Source organism: Eschrichtius robustus, chromosome 3 (genome assembly GCF_028021215.1).
Source record: "Eschrichtius robustus isolate mEscRob2 chromosome 3, mEscRob2.pri, whole genome shotgun sequence".
NCBI classification, from domain to species: domain Eukaryota; kingdom Metazoa; phylum Chordata; class Mammalia; order Artiodactyla; family Eschrichtiidae; genus Eschrichtius; species Eschrichtius robustus.
In genome coordinates, this window is record NC_090826.1 from 111935433 (window position 1) to 111951176 (window position 15744).

Below are 15744 nucleotides of genomic sequence, written 5' to 3' on the forward strand. Positions count from 1 at the left end.
CGCGCGCCCCTGGCGCAGACTGTCACAGCTAGAGGGGGCAGCGTGCCCCGGGGTGAGCGCCCCCGCCCCGCTCGTCCTCCCTCCCACAGGGGCGCTCCTGGTGCCCAGGACGGGCCGCTGAACCGGAGGGGACGCAGGAGGCCATGGTGGGAGCGCTTGTCCGCCTCGGTGCCCGCTGAGGCCATGCCGCGCCCCGGCTGCCCCTCCGGCGCTCGCCTGCGCCTGCTTCTCCTCCTGCCGCCGCTGCTGCTGCTCCCGGGCGGCTACGCGGGCGACCTGACGGTGGCCGTGGTGCTGCCTCTGGCCAACACCTCGTACCCGTGGTCGTGGGCGCGCGTGGGACCGGCGGTGGAGCTGGCCCTGGCCCGGGTGAAGGCGCGGCCGGACCTGCTGCCGGGCTGGACAGTCCGCACGGTGCTGGGCAGCAGCGAGAGCGCGCTGGGCGTCTGCTCCGACACCGCCGCGCCCCTGGCCGCCGTGGACCTCAAGTGGGAGCACAACCCCGCGGTGTTCCTGGGCCCCGGCTGCGTGTACGCCGCCGCCCCCGTGGGCCGCTTCACTGCGCACTGGCGGGTGCCGCTGCTGACCGCCGGCGCCCCGGCGGTGGGGTTCGGGGCCAAGGACGAGTACGCGCTGACCACCCGCGCCGGGCCCAGCCATGCCAAGCTGGGCGACTTCGTGGCGGCTCTGCACCGACGGCTGGGCTGGGAGCGCCAGGCGCTAGTGCTCTACGCCTACCAGCCCCGCGACGACCAGCCCTGCTTCTTCGTGGTGGAGGGGCTGTACATGCAGGTCCGCGACCGCCTCAACATCACGGTGGACCACCTGGAGTTCGCCGAGGGCGACCGCGACCACTACACCATGCTGCTGCGCACCGTGCGACGCAAAGGCCGAGGTGAGACGGGCACACCCGTCCGGCCGCTTTGCCTCCGGGCCTTCCCCGGGACATCCTCTCTCTTCTCTGGGCCAGACTTCTCCTCCCCACCAGACTTCTCCTCCCCGCGGCTCCTCATTCCTGTCTCAGCCTCCTCCGCCCTTTCCACCTCTGAGTTTCTATTTCCCTCTTTTTCTCCATTACCCGCCCCCCTTCCAGTTCCTAGGCTCTCCTCTCTTCTCACCTCCCCCCTCCCTCACCTCCTTCCCACAGGTTCCTCCGGAGTTAACCGGAGGGAGAAAATGCCTCCGGCCACCATGACACTTAGTAGGGCCCCAGCTTAGTTCCTATCCCTCATCTCTCCCCCATTTTCCTTCTCTTCCCAACAGGCTTCTCCCCTCCTCCAGCTTCTCCTCCCGGTGCTCCCACACGCCCTCTCCTCTTCCAGTCTCCTCTCCAGCTGGCCCTTCTCTGCTCTCACCCCCTCCTGACCTCACCTTGCCCACCTTTGGCTCCACTATTCCCTCTCTCCCTATCTGGGCTCCTTCCTCCTCCCCCTCCCACTGCCTCCTCCCTCCCTTCATCTTCCTCAGGCCACAGCCCAGACTGAGCCAGGAGTTCCACTTAACTACCTCGGGGTCTCTGAATTTCCTCCCCTGGGTGCCCCAGCTTCAGTTCCCCCTCCACTCCCTGACACTTAGGCTTTTCTCTCTCTCTGACCCCCCTTCCTCCCCAGTTGTCTACATCTGCAGCTCGCCAGATACCTTCAGAACCCTGATGCTTCTGGCCCTGGAAGCTGGCCTGAGCGGGGAGGACTATGTTTTCTTCCATCTGGACCTCTTTGGGCAAAGCCTGCAGGGAGCACACGGCCTTGCTCCCCACAGGCCCTGGGAGAGAGGGGATGGGCAGGACGTCAGCGCCCACCAGGCCTTTCAGGTGAGTGTTCAGCTTGGAAGCCCAGGCTGTGGGGCTCTGGGCTGGTGGCACGTTGTTTCTGGGTCCTGCGTCCCTCAGGGTCTGAAAGGATTCCAGAAAAGAGGTTCTTGATGCTCAGAGGGAGTTAGGTGACAAAGGGCAGGGGGCTGGGGCAAGGGGTATATAGAGGGCCAGGGGACTTCAGAACCACGAGGCTAAAAAGATGAGAGAATGCCCTTGAGGTGGGATAATGTTCACATCTCACAGACCATCTGGACTTGGAAAAGCCATCCCAGTTCATCCCCTGCTTTGAAGCAGGCAGCACCTCACGCAGGACATAGGGTCCAATTTGACCTTGAGCAAGCAGAGATGCAGCTCTGGGAGGTGGGCACCCAGGGTACTGGGAGGACTGGAGTCAGCACCCAGCTCTCCCCTCTCCACTGACCCCTTCCTCAGGCTGCCAAAATCATTACATATAAAGAGCCGGATAACCCTGAGTACTTGGAATTCCTACAGAAGCTAAAACACTTGGCCCATGAGCAGTTCAACTTCACCATGGAGGATGGCCTGGTAGGAGGGGTTCCTGGGACCCTGCAGCATGGACCTCCAGCCCCCAGTTCACGGCCCTCTTCCAGTCGCCACCCTGCTCTCTCAGCCATCCCCGTATTCCCAGGTCTCCCCTTCTTTCCCTTCCCACTGTTCCCGTATCTCTCCTGATGATGGAGGGGGGCATTGACAAGCTGTTCAACCTCTGAAACTCAAATCCTTATCAGTAAAATGAGGATGCTACGTCCTGCCCTATCTGCCTAGCAGGATTCAGAAGCAGTGATATACGCGGAGGCGTCTTACAAGTAGTAAAATCTCTCTGTGCTGTGAGCGTGTTTTCTCCCATCCTCTTCCAAGCTCCCAGTGCCTCCCATTCCCCACCCCACAGCGCCCCACTCTGTGCCCTTCACACATCCCACCCCAGCCCAGCTCTGCCTGCCCCTGCAGGTGAACACCATCCCAGCGTCCTTCCACGACGGGCTCCTGCTCTATGTCCAGGCAGTGTCGGAGACTCTAGCACATGGGGGAACTGTCACCGATGGGGAGGGCATCACTCAGCGGATGTGGAACCGAAGCTTCCAAGGTCAGGCACTGGAGGTGGCAGGAATGGGCTACCTTGGGGTGCCCCAGGCAGGAAGCAGTGAGAAGCCCCTAGCCCTGCAGTGCAGGTAGTCACTTGCCCGCACCAGTCTCTTCCTCTCTTCTGCCTCTCTTCTTCTTTAGGCTCTTTTCCCCGTGTTCCTAGTGCCATCAAGAAGTCTTCCTAAGTGCCCAACCCCAACCATTCCTGCTGCTGAAATGTCTGTCTGTCTCTTTTATTCCATATGTATATATACATATATATACACATATTTGGAAGGCAAGACAGAGAAGATCAAAAGATCAACAGACAGAGATGAGGTGTGGGAACCAATGAATTTCCACCCTGTCAAAACACAGCCATCTTCCTCCATACCCCCAGGTGTGACAGGATACCTGAAAATGGACAGCAATGGAGATCGGGAGACCGACTTCTCCCTCTGGGATATGGATCCTGACACTGGCGCCTTCAGGGTAAGGCTGTGCCCCCAGAAGACAGTGCCAACTGGGAATGACATTTCACCCTCCCACCGCCCTGGATAAAAGAGATCCAGCCAATCTGGAGGAGCAACCAGAATGATAGGGACTCACAGGTGTTATCCTTGGGGAACCCCATGTCTGAGGAGGGAGCACAGTCCTGCCCTCAGGAAACTCCATGTCTCCAAAGGTAGGCAGGATCCCCTCCCAGCAGAGACAGACTGACTCAGGGCCAAGATGAATGCACATCATACTGCTCTATAAGTGCAACAGGAACAGGAAGGGATTGAGACCACAGGCACCAAGGAGCAGATCATCCAGGGAAGGCTTCCTGGAGGAGGGGGTACCTGGATTAGGCCTGGGAATGTGGACTGAGAACACTGCATTTTCCTATTTCCTGTGTGCTTCAATCCAAGATTATAAACTCCCTGAGTGTAGGGCTGTGATTCCATACAGTTTTCTTTATAAAGCCCTTAAGTCATTTTCAAATTTGTCCACTCTGATAACGTGGGGCATAGGTATGAGGCTCTCTGTATCCAGTCACGGCAGGGACTCGTTGAATAGTTGACAGTGCAGACACAGTCCCTGGCAGCAGAGATGGGGTAGGTGGGGGGCAGGATTTCTCCCTTGGACAGGAGGCCTCACCAAGGGCCCTTGCCCACCCACCACTCCTGCCCTCCCATAGGTTGTTCTGAACTTCAATGGAACCTCCCAAGAGCTGGTGACCGTGTCAGGGTGCAAGCTGAACTGGCCTCTGGGGTATCCACCTCCTGATGTCCCCAAATGTGGTTTTGACAATGAGGACCCAGCCTGCAACCAAGGTGACTGCCCCTTGCCTTCCAAGCCTCCATTATGGAGATGCTGCATCCTTCCTGCTCAGGGAGTCAAATACGTGCTCCTCTTCCACACTGAGGGGTTCCTGGAGAGACTCCTCCTGCCTTTTTCTTCCCTTCATCCATCATCCCAGTTCACTGATTGAATATTGTTTTAAACTTTTTACTTTATTTCATTATTACATTAATTTTATTTATTTATTTATTGGCTGTGTTGGGTCTTCGTTGCTGTGCACGGGCTTTGTCTAGTTGTGGCGAGCGGGGGCTACTCTTTGTTGCGGTGCGCGGACTTCTCCTTGCGGTGGCTTCTCTTGTTGCGGAGCACGGGCTCTAGAGCGCAGGCTCAGTAGTTGTGGCCCACGGGCTTAATTGCTCCACTGCATGTGGGATCTTCCTGGACCAGGGATCAAACCCGTGTCCCCCGCATTGGCAGGCGGATTCTTAACCACTGCGCCACCAGGGAAGTCCCTGATTGAATATTAAAAGGTTCTTCAGGGAATTCCCTGGTGGTCCAGTGGTTCGGACTCCACGCTTCCACTTCAGGGGGCCTGGGTTCAATCCCTGGTCGGGGAACTAAGATCCCACATGCCTGTGCGGTACAGCCAAAAAAATTTAAAAATAAAAAAAATAAAGGTTCTTCCTCCTGGTGTCCAATGTCTAACCCAAATCTCTCTTGCTGCAACTTGGACTCTCCCCTACAGACCACTTTTCCACCCTGGAGGTGCTGGCTTTGGTGGGCAGCCTCTCCCTCCTCAGCATTCTGATCGTCTCCTTCTTCATATACAGGTAAGCCTTGGAATGAGGGTGGTGATTGAGGCTGGGAGACCTAAAGAACCAATAGCAGAGGAGGTGGCAGGGACCCAGAGGGAAGAGGGAGGGGTAAAGGGACAGCACAGCAAGGCCCAGGGAGATGGGGGAGAAAAGAGACTAAAAAGCCTCAGGACACCTGGAAGAGAGAAGGAGGAGGGGACAGAGGTGGAGTGGCCAGCGAGGATCTGGGAGATCCAAGAAGGAGCAGATCTGTTGGGGGCATCATAGGGTGTGGATTCCGGCCTGAGGCTCGTTTATCCTCCCTTCCTGCTTGTACAGACCAGATGGGAAGCAGTGGTCCAACACCTGTGGGGTTGGGCCTATATTAGTTGAGCAGGGATGAAGGCTCTGCTGTGAACCAAGTGCTGAACCCAGAGTGGAGGAGAGAGAGAAGGAAGCCCCACTCCTGCCTTCCAGTGGGAGGCTGACAGGAAAATGCAGGAAAAGTTAAAGAGGGAAGCAAGGAGGGAGAGAAGGAAATCAATGCTGGTCAAGCATATACTGTGTGCCAGGCACTTCCACACACAGTTTTTCTTTTCATTCTTATAACAATGCTTTGAAATAAATGTCGAGGTCCCCAATTCCAAATGAGGACATTTAGACATGAACCTGAGACTCAGAGAAGTGGAGTGACTACCCCAAGGTCCCCAGTGAGGCAGAATTTCACCCAAGCCTCCTGACTCTCAGCCAAGAGGATGTAATTGCCCCACCCATCTCTTAGCAACTGCAGTGGTCCCAGGGCTCTGAGGAGAGGCTGCTGAAGCACCCCCCAACCCTGGGTCAGGGGCTCAGACATGGACTTAGGTGCACATTTCATGCCTCAGGAAGATGCAGCTGGAGAAGGAACTGGCCTCAGAGCTGTGGCGGGTGCGTTGGGAGGACCTGCAGCCCAGTAGCCTAGAGAGGCACCTCCGGAGTGCAGGCAGCCGGCTGACCCTGAGTGGGGTAAGAACTCCGGTACTGGGGGAAGGGGGCAGAGTTGGGAATGGGCGTGTGGGTAGTGCCTGATCGGTGGGGTAGAGAGCAGGCTTCTAGTCCCAGCCCTGCCTTCACTTGCTGTATGACCTTGGGCAAGTCACATTCCCTCTCTGAGACTACTGCAGGTAATGATTACATCTACAGAGCTCCCTCACAGGGCTCTTTCAAAAGTTAGAGATAGCATATGTGAAAATACATTTTACTTTATTTTTTTATTTGTTTGGTTTTTTGTATAATCATCTGAAAGTTTCTGCATATTTTTTTTTAATTGGGGTATAGTTGTTTTACAACGTTGTGTTAATTTCTACTGTACAGTGAAGTAGTAGAGTTCCCTGTGCTATACAGCAGGTTCTTATTAGTTACCTATTTTATACATATTAGTGTATATATGTCAATCCCAATCTCCCAGTTCATCTCACCCCCCACGCCCCACCCCCCTGAAAATACATTTTTAAAAAGTAAATAAATGAGCAAAGGATTTTATGATGTGGAATGAGAGGCAGGGCGACACAAAGATAAGGCAGGGTAGTGAAGATTAGAGCTCAAGCAACCAGGATGGAGAGCCAGGTCCATGGGCTGACCACCCCTCCTGCATTCCGTCCCTTCAGAGAGGCTCCAATTACGGCTCCCTGCTGACCACAGAGGGCCAGTTCCAAATCTTTGCCAAGACAGCATATTATAAGGTGGGTCTGGGGAAAGACCACTGGTCCTCAGGACTGGGGCAGAGCTTTCCTGTGATGGAGGACTGGAGACGGTCTTAGCACAGGGGTGGGCTGTCAGGGCTGGGCCATCTCCTTACAGTGACAATCTCCATTCCTCACTCAGGGTAACCTCGTGGCTGTGAAACGTGTGAACCGTAAACGCATTGAGCTGACGCGGGAAGTCCTGTTTGAGCTGAAGCATGTAATGTGGGGAGGGAGGCAATGGCCTGGGGAAGAATCTAGGGACACAGTGGAGGTTGGCCAACAGAATGGGTATGGAGGGACTGCAGGGTATCCTAGGAAGGGATGGGCACTGTAGCCCTGGGATGGGCCCCTGCGTGATGTGGGTAGGAGTAGGGGAATCATAGATGGGAGAAGGGCTGGAGATTTTGTAGGGGCTCCATTGGATGGGCTTAAGAAGCAGAGGGAGTAGGGAGCAGGTTCTGGGGAAGGGTTCTTTAGAACAGGAGTGGGAATCACCGGGGAAGGTCCTAGAATGTCTGCAGAGAATGCATAGGGACTTAAGGAGAGTGAGGGGTCCCCAAGGGTGGGGGCAACTTGGCAAGGAGTGAGGTCTCTGTCAGGCTCTGATGCTGGCTCTCACCTGCAGATGCGGGATGTGCAGAACGAACACCTGACCAGGTTTGTGGGGGCCTGCACTGACCCCCCCAACATCTGTATCCTCACAGAGTACTGTCCCCGTGGGAGCTTGCAGGTGAGGCGACAAGGGAGTGTCAGGACAACTAGGTCTAGCCCTGGGTCTGCCCCTGACTCAACATAAGGCCCTGGGCAAGCCTCTCCTTCTTTCTGACCTTTATTTTCCCCATCTGTAAAATGGGAGTGGGGGGAGGGTGGTGGCACTAGAGTAGATCCAAAGCTTTGTCCCGTTCTGCCAGTTTATGTCAGTGGAACCCCTGCACTCCTCCTCCTGGGGGCATGTGCAGGGTACAGGGCTGACTCTCACTGCCCAGCAGGACATCCTGGAGAATGAGAGCATCACCCTGGACTGGATGTTCCGGTACTCACTCACCCATGACATCGTCAAGGTAGGCCCAAAAGGGCCCACTGGGTGTGGGGGGAGGGGCCAGGCAGTCTTCTCCCCTGGCTGTGGTTGGTTGGAGGTCTCACTCATGCCCAAGACCCCTGCCTCCCCAAATGTCCCAGGGTATGCTGTTCCTGCACAATGGGGCCATTTGCTCCCATGGGAACCTCAAGTCATCCAACTGCGTGGTAGACGGGCGCTTCGTGCTCAAGATCACTGACTACGGGCTGGAGAGCTTCAGGGACCCGGAGCCCGAGCAAGGATACACCCTCTATGCCAGTGAGCCCCGACCTGACTCTGACCCCTAACACCACCCCCAGCACAGCCCAGTGGGGAGGCTGATGCCTGGCCTGTGATGGGCTTGGGCCCACCTTTCCTGACTCCCTGCTCAATTCATCATCAGTAGAAAGCGGAGTCAGGGCTTCCCTGGTGGTGCAGTGGTTAAGAATCTGCCTGCCAATGCAGGGGACACGGGTTCGAGCCCTGGTCTGGGAAGATCCCACATGCCGCGGAGCAACTAAGCCCGTGAGCCACAACTACTGAGTCTGCGCGTCTGGAGCCTGTGCTCCACAACAGGAGAGACCACGACAGTGAGAGGCCTGCGCACCGCGATGAAGAGTGGCCCCCGCTCTCCGCAACTGGAGAAAGCCCTAGCACAGAAACGAAGACCCAGCACAGCCAAAAATAAATTAATTAATTAATTAATTTAAAAAAAAAAAAAAGAAAGAAAGCGGAGTCAGACAAAATGGTCTCAAGGCCCCTTCTAGCCCTAGCACCCCCTGTGATGTCTCCAGATCGGTCCCAGTCACATCCTCTGGGACCTTGTTTCCCCTCATCCCTTAGCTTTGGGGCCCTTCACCCTGTGACTCCTGACCTCTGACCTGCAGAAAAGTTGTGGACAGCCCCTGAGCTCCTGCGAATGGCCTCACCCCCTGCCCGGGGCTCCCAGGCTGGTGACGTGTACAGCTTTGGGATCATCCTTCAGGAGATTGCCCTGAGGAGTGGTGTCTTCCATGTGGAAGGTTTGGACCTCAGTCCCAAAGGTGAGAGGACCATGCTTTCCCCTAATGCTGCCACACTCAACTAACCCCAGCTCCAGAGAGAGGGAACCCTGGAAATGCCACCGCCCTTTGCTCCACTGCTGCCAGTGACCCTGAGCATGACTAGCCCAGTTCCCTGCAGGGCTCCCCTGCCCCGTGCCCTGGTCCTGGACCTCCCCACCCCGTTTCTCAACAGGCCCTGGGCTGAACCTACCCCTCGGCCTCTCTTCCCCCACCACACAGAGATCATCGAACGTGTGACTCGGGGCGAGCAGCCCCCCTTCCGGCCCTCCCTGGCCCTGCAGAGTCACCTGGAGGAACTGGGGCAGCTGATGCAGCGCTGCTGGGCCGAGGACCCGCAGGAGCGGCCACCCTTCCAACAGATCCGCCTGATGCTGCGCAAATTTAACAGGTCGCTGGCATTAGTCCTGGATCCTCCCAGCCTCCTCTACCCCCCACAGCAACCGCGTGCCTCACACTTAAGTCTTTAAGTGGCAGAGGCCACACACAGCCCCCCATACACAGGCTGCTCCAGCCCGCCACAGCCTCGCAGCCCCCTCTGTGAATACTGTAGGACCCAGCTGGTCCCACAGTCCCCTACCTCTCATACCCTGCTCCTCCACTGGCCCCTACTCCATCAGCCTTCAGTGGCCGCAGAGTAAATGGCCTCCCACCTCCTCCCTACACCTCTCTGCCCTCCGTGGGAGCTCCCACCCGGCCCTTTGATCCCCTTTCCCAGTGTGCCCCTGGGGGCCGGTTCCTCCAGGCACACCCCTCTGCCAGCCTGTGTGCCCTCACTCTGTTCTCAACTGGTCCCTGTCCCTTTCTGCCTCTTCTACCTCCTTCTAAGCCCCTTGTGTTCAGCAAAGATGTTCAAAATAGCCAATACGTCTGAAGCTTGATACTTGACCCTGGGGTCTCAGGGATGAATTGTACTTTCCTCCGACCCTTTTCCCCTGCCACCCCCATCCTGCTGTGCCCCCCAACCCTGACTCTCGCCAGGGACCCCACTGCAGTGGGCTGACATTAAGCCTGGGTAGGGTGAGAGCCTGGGGGAGGCGCTTCAGGGTAGGGCGTGCTGCTCCTCTCTCACCGCCACCCCTGTCCCCAGAGAGAACAGCAGCAACATCCTGGATAACCTGCTGTCGCGCATGGAACAGTACGCCAACAACCTGGAAGAGCTGGTGGAGGAGCGGACCCAGGCCTACCTGGAGGAGAAGCGCAAGGCGGAGGCCCTGCTCTACCAGATTCTGCCTCAGTGAGTGCCCGTGCTTGGTGCTCCCACCACCCCTGTCCCAGCCCCACCTTCCCTTCTGATCCTGCACCTGTCCCTGACCCCCCAGCTCAGTGGCTGAGCAGCTGAAGCGCGGGGAGACGGTCCAGGCCGAAGCCTTTGACAGCGTCACTATCTACTTCAGCGACATTGTGGGTTTCACGGCCCTGTCGGCGGAGAGCACGCCCATGCAGGTAAGTCAGGCACAGCCCCAGGTGGCAGAGCAGCCAGGTGTGCTTGGCTTGGCACCTCCATCCCATAGGCCTGCCTTCTGGTTCCGCTTTTCCCACCCGAGCCCAGGTGGGGTCCCTTACTCCCCACCCCTTTTGGCTTCTCTTTTCTTCCAGGTGGTGACCCTGCTCAACGACCTGTACACTTGCTTTGATGCTGTCATAGACAACTTTGATGTCTACAAGGTGAGTAAAGATGGGAGGGGACAGACAGACGGATGTGGAGGGCAGAATGACATAGTCTTAAGCGAGAAGACCAAGAGACACGGACAAAGACAGTGTCACAGGGAGACCCAGGAACAGGCAGAAAAACCGCACGGGGGACGGGGGATGAGCGAACAGTGGCTGGTAGATGGGGGGTGGGGACAGGAAAGCGGTGCCCACAGTGTGGGGGCCGCACCGGGAGGAGAGAGTTCCAGTCCTCAGGTCCGGCACCCTCTCGCGGCCCTCACAGGTGGAGACCATTGGGGACGCCTACATGGTGGTGTCCGGGCTCCCAGTGCGGAACGGGAGGCTGCACGCCCGCGAGGTGGCCCGCATGGCCCTGGCGCTGCTGGACGCGGTGCGCTCCTTCCGCATCCGCCACCGGCCCCAGGAGCAGCTGCGCTTGCGCATCGGCATCCACACAGGTGAGGCCGCCGGAGGGGCGGGGAGGGGGCTCCCAAAAGCTGGAGCTGCAGGTGAGAGACGAGCCGGCCACGTCGCCACCGCTCCCCGTGCGTGCGTACACCCACACCTCTGGGCTCCCACCGACCGCAGATCCCACCTGCTGCCTCTCCTGGAGCGCCCTAGCCCCGTCCTATGGCCACCCTCCGTTCCCCCCACCTACTTCCCTAAACTGATGGGCTTCCCTCACTGATGGGCTTCCGCTCCCTCCAGGACCCGTGTGTGCAGGTGTGGTAGGGCTGAAGATGCCTCGTTACTGTCTTTTTGGGGACACAGTCAACACGGCCTCAAGAATGGAGTCTAACGGGGAAGGTATGCTGGGTCCCCGAGGCGGGACAGGGAGGGCAGGGTGGCTGTGGCTGAGGAAGGCTCTCCTGGCAGCGGGTGCCTATCCAATCCATGTTCTCCCTCCTCCCAGGCTCCCTTTTCATAAGGGTTCAACCTGGCCAGATCACCTTGAATCTAATCAGAGACTCAGGTCCCAGCTGCGCCCTCTTGGCAAATGATTGAAAAGTCTTTCCAGGCCAATGTCCAGCAGTTCCCAGCTGGGAACTACCTTTAGGGCCCTCTTGGGTGTGGTAAAGAGGGCTCCAGAGCAGCCCACTTGGGTGTGAATCTCAGCTCTACAACGGACTCAGCTGTGTCAGTTTGCTACACCTCCCTGAGCCTCTGTTTTCCTCACCTGGAAAATGAGAATTAAATATCTAAGCACACCTCAGAAGAGTTACGTGAGAAAGTCATATAACACGACTAGCAGATAATCGTCATTCAACTTTTCTGAGCCTTAGCTGTTTATCTTTTTTTTTTTAATTAATTAATTAATTTATTTATTTATGGCTGCGTTGGGTCTTCGTTGCTGTGCACGGGCTTTGTCTAGTTGTGGCGAGTGGAGGCTAGTCTTCATTGCGGTGCACAGGCTTCTCATTCTGGTGGCTTCTCTTGTTGCAGAGCAGGGACTCTAGGTGTGTGGGCTTCAGTAGTTGTGGCACACGGGCTCAGTAGTTGTGGTTCGCGGCCTCTAGAGGGCAGGCTCAGTAGTTGTGGCGCACGGGCTTCGTTGCTCCGCGGCATGTGGGATCTTCCCAGACCAGGGCTCGAACCCGTGTCCCCTGCACTGGCGGGCAGATTCTTAATCACTGAGCCACCAGGGAAGTCCCTGTTTATCTTTAAAATGATGCCTGTCTCAGTGTTCTAAAAAACATAGCCCAACCCCTGGAACACAGTAGGTACCTGATAACTGCTTGCTCCCACCTCTTCCCTTGGGCTTGCTTCCTGTTGATCTTCTGCCTCCTGCTGTAGTCAACACAATTCAATTCAGTAAATATTTATTGAGCAACTACTGAGTACCAGGCCCTGGAATACTAAGACGACCCAGACCAAAGTTTGCTAGGGAGTCCACGCGGACCCCAGCTAAGCCTCGTGGTGGGCAAAGGGCTACGTGGGAGCCCAGAGGGGTTCTGGTTCAGCAGATATTCCCTGGGCACTGTGTTGAGGCCGTCGAAGTGGGAGAAAGCTTCTTACTGAGGTTCAGTCCTCAAGGAGCACATTCTCAGAAATCGTTTAACAGCAGAAAAGGTCCTCTGCGATGCAGACCCCAGGAGTGGTAGGGGCGAGTTCAGAGGGAGGTCAAGGAAGGGCTGTGAGGAACAGCAGTCAGGAGTCAGGAGTCTGGGCAGACCTCAGCAGATTTGGGCAGGTCTCCTCCCCGAGGCCTGGGCTCCCTCAGCCCTGAAATAAGGGTGTTGAGTTAAGAAACGATGATAGCAAACACTTGTATAGTGCCTCCTAAGTGCCAGACTCTTTTAAAATATGTAATGAATAATGTTAAATTTAATCCTCACTAGAAGGCTTTGAGATGGGTCCTGTTGCTATCAGCATTTTGTAGACTAGGAAACTGAGGCACAGATAGTTTATACTACTTCCCCAAGCAAGTGTCCAAGCTGGGATTCATACTAGGCAGGGCAGGCTCCAGTGTCTGAGCTCCTGACCACTACACTCTACTGTCTGTCTAGAGCCTGGTGATGCTCTGGCGTGCTGTCCGATAGAACTTTCTGCAGTAATGGAAATGTTCTATAAGCTGTGCTGTCCAATATGGTAGCCTCTGAGGCATTGCATTTTTCACTATATTTCAATTACAGTTTAAATAGCCACATGTGACTAGTGGCTTTCATGGTGGACAACACAGTTCTAGAGTTCTTAGGGAGAGGCCCGTGTGGTCAGACACTACATGGAGGGGGTGGGACTTTGAATTAGGAGGCTTTCTGGGCCAAAGGAAGGAGGGAGAGCATCTTTCTAGCCCCACAGTCCCTGATCTCCTGCTCCCATCTCTTGCATCTCTCATCTCCCTTCTCCTACCCAGCCCTGAAGATCCACTTGTCTTCTGAGACCAAGGCTGTCCTGGAGGAGTTTGGTGGTTTCGAGCTGGAGCTTCGAGGGGATGTAGAAATGAAGGTAGAAAAGGAAGTCCCTACCCTTACCACCCCTTAGGGTCTCCGAAGGGCTTACCCTCCCCCAGGCCCCTTCTCAAGCAGCCAATCCCACTCCCAACATTTGGGAAAGTGGATGAGTCACTCCCTACCCCAAACTCCTCTTTTTCCCTCCAGGGCAAAGGCAAAGTTCGGACCTACTGGCTACTGGGGGAGCGGGGGAGTAGCACCCGAGGCTGACCTGGCTCTCCTCCTGGCCTTCCACACCTCCCTTCCCTGTGCCAGAGGTGAGAGAGAGGTGCCAGGCCTCAGCCTCGCCTGCAGTATCCCCACCATTGCCAAAGAAGTAGTTTGAACAGCTCAGATGTGCAGACCCCAGTGGAGACACCAGACATTACCTCTGAAAGTGGACTGGTATTGAGGGAGAACTTGGAGCTCACAGGACCAGACCAGAACTCACAGCCATGCCCAGGGACACAAACACACACACACACACACACACACACACACACACACGTAGGCACACGCACCTGCTCTCCACCCTGACTCAGGCCAGGCCAGGCTGGGATATGGATTCCTGGATCCTCCTGCCCCTCCCTGTTCCCTCTTCCCTCAACCTTGCTACACTGTGACTTTTATGGGGAGGAGGAAAAGGAAAAGGGATTATAGGTGAATCTAGGGGCTGGGGGGAGTCCACATCTGGGCCTAGCCCAGATGGGCCACAAACACCCACCCTGTCCCCCACCACCCAACCTAGGATGCAATGCACAGGGGAGAAAGGGAAGGACAGAGGGCTGTGGGCTTGTATGCCTTGCTTCTCCTGTGAGTGGAGACCATTAAAATCTTTATTCCAGTGACAGTGTCTTTTCTTGAGGGAGAGCGGGTTGCCAGAAAACACAGCCATATTCTCCATCCTGTGCTTCAAATAAGGTGTTTCTCAAGTCGGAATGCAGTATCTGAAAAAGGCTGCAGTGCCCCTTCCGTTTTGAGGAGCCGGTGTTACAGCCTACGAATTACCCCAGCAGTGCTGATGCTGTTGGTCTCAGGACCCATTTACTCCCTTAAAAGCTACTGAGGGCCCCAAAGAGCTTTTGTTTATGTGGGTCATATCTATCAGTATATTCTGTATTAGCAATTAAAACAAGTCATTGTTAACTCATTTAAAATAACTATAATAAACCCATCACATGTTCATTTTTTGCAGCTTTATCAAAGACAGTCTTAAGAGAAACTGGCTTTTTTTGAAGACTACAGTGAGTAGTTTGGTGCTACTGCCTTGATTTATGCTAAGACACCAGCAGTTTTAACCCCACTGTTTTTGCACCATCAGTGCAAATATCAACACAGTCAATAAGGCAAATAATATAATTAGTAGGAGTGTGAAAATCTTGTGTGTGTGTGTGCGCGCGCGTGTGTGTGTGTGTGCGTGTGTGTGTGGCTTGAGGGATCTTAGTTCCCCGACCAGGGATTGAACCCGGGGCCCCTGGCAGTGAAAGCACCGAGTCCTAACCACTGGGAATTCCCATGAACGTCATTTTGACCTCATCCATCCCCTGAAAGGATCTTGGAGACCCACAGAATCTGTGGACTACACTTTGAGAACTGCTCTATTACCCAATGCCCAGCATACAGTAGGAATATAAGGAGTGTGGACTGAATGGAGAGTCCTGGCATCTGCCCCAGGAGGCCTGGGAGCCAAGAAGGAGGGGTGAGGTGGGAACATATGGATCCCTTTTTACCTCAGTTGAAATGTGGGAATTGTCCACCTGCCCATCCATCCCCATACCAGTGTAGACAAATGTGAGTGATAGTTTACAACATGACTCTCAGCTGGGCTAAGGGCCCTCCTTTCCCTGCTCTAGCCACCCACCCCACCCCCTTCCTGATCAGGCAGGCAGGAATGTGAATGCGGGGGAGAGGTGGCTGCAGCTTCACCTCCCCCATGGGGAAAGAAAGTGCCAGACATTTCTTCAGTACCATCCATCAAGTGCAGACAGGCCCCTCCTCCGACCTCCCCAAGCCTCTTACTGGAGTCCACGCCCAGCGCCCAGCGGGACTGGAGGTCCGTGTGGGCTATGGAGAGCTTGGACGTCTGCCTTCAGGACAGTGCGCCCTGATACACAAATGGTGGTCTGGAGGTGAAGAAAGGATAAATTGTTCTCCCTTTGTCTAATGACCCTTCTTGATGTCCTGTGCTCCCTGCCCACCCTTTTTGGCCTCAGTCAGATTTGATTTATTGGGAGAAGGAGCTAACACAGTCAAGTCCGCACCCTGCTCCGCTGGGGATGAATAGCTCTGGGAAGGCCTAACAGAAGGGTGGTTGCCTTGGTAACCACAGCACATCCACCTTCCTG

The 15744-nt window shown here is 55.8% G+C and overlaps 1 protein-coding gene across 3 annotated transcripts; it reads left to right on the forward strand.

Annotated features, from left to right (window-relative positions):
• The first annotated feature begins 183 nt into the window (after window positions 1-183).
• On the forward strand, window positions 184-14584 carry NPR1 (natriuretic peptide receptor 1). Of its 3 annotated transcripts, XM_068538221.1 has the most exons (23): window positions 184-895; window positions 1611-1810; window positions 2246-2359; window positions 2783-2918; window positions 3297-3388; window positions 4077-4212; window positions 4926-5010; window positions 5859-5979; window positions 6621-6695; window positions 6838-6915; window positions 7324-7428; window positions 7658-7759; window positions 7878-8034; window positions 8643-8798; window positions 9039-9207; window positions 9907-10053; window positions 10139-10262; window positions 10416-10484; window positions 10753-10927; window positions 11178-11276; window positions 13324-13415; window positions 13568-13677; window positions 14245-14584. In XM_068538221.1, the coding sequence occupies exons 1-22, from the start codon at window positions 184-186 to the stop codon at window positions 13628-13630; spliced, it is 3207 nt and encodes a 1068-aa protein (XP_068394322.1). In that variant the 3' UTR covers window positions 13631-13677; window positions 14245-14584. The 3 variants fall into 3 exon arrangements, with proteins under 3 accessions (XP_068394322.1, XP_068394320.1, XP_068394323.1); XM_068538219.1 differs by having other exon boundaries at window positions 13568-14584; XM_068538222.1 differs by having other exon boundaries at window positions 7688-7759; window positions 13568-14584.
• The last annotated feature ends 1160 nt before the right edge of the window (window positions 14585-15744 follow it).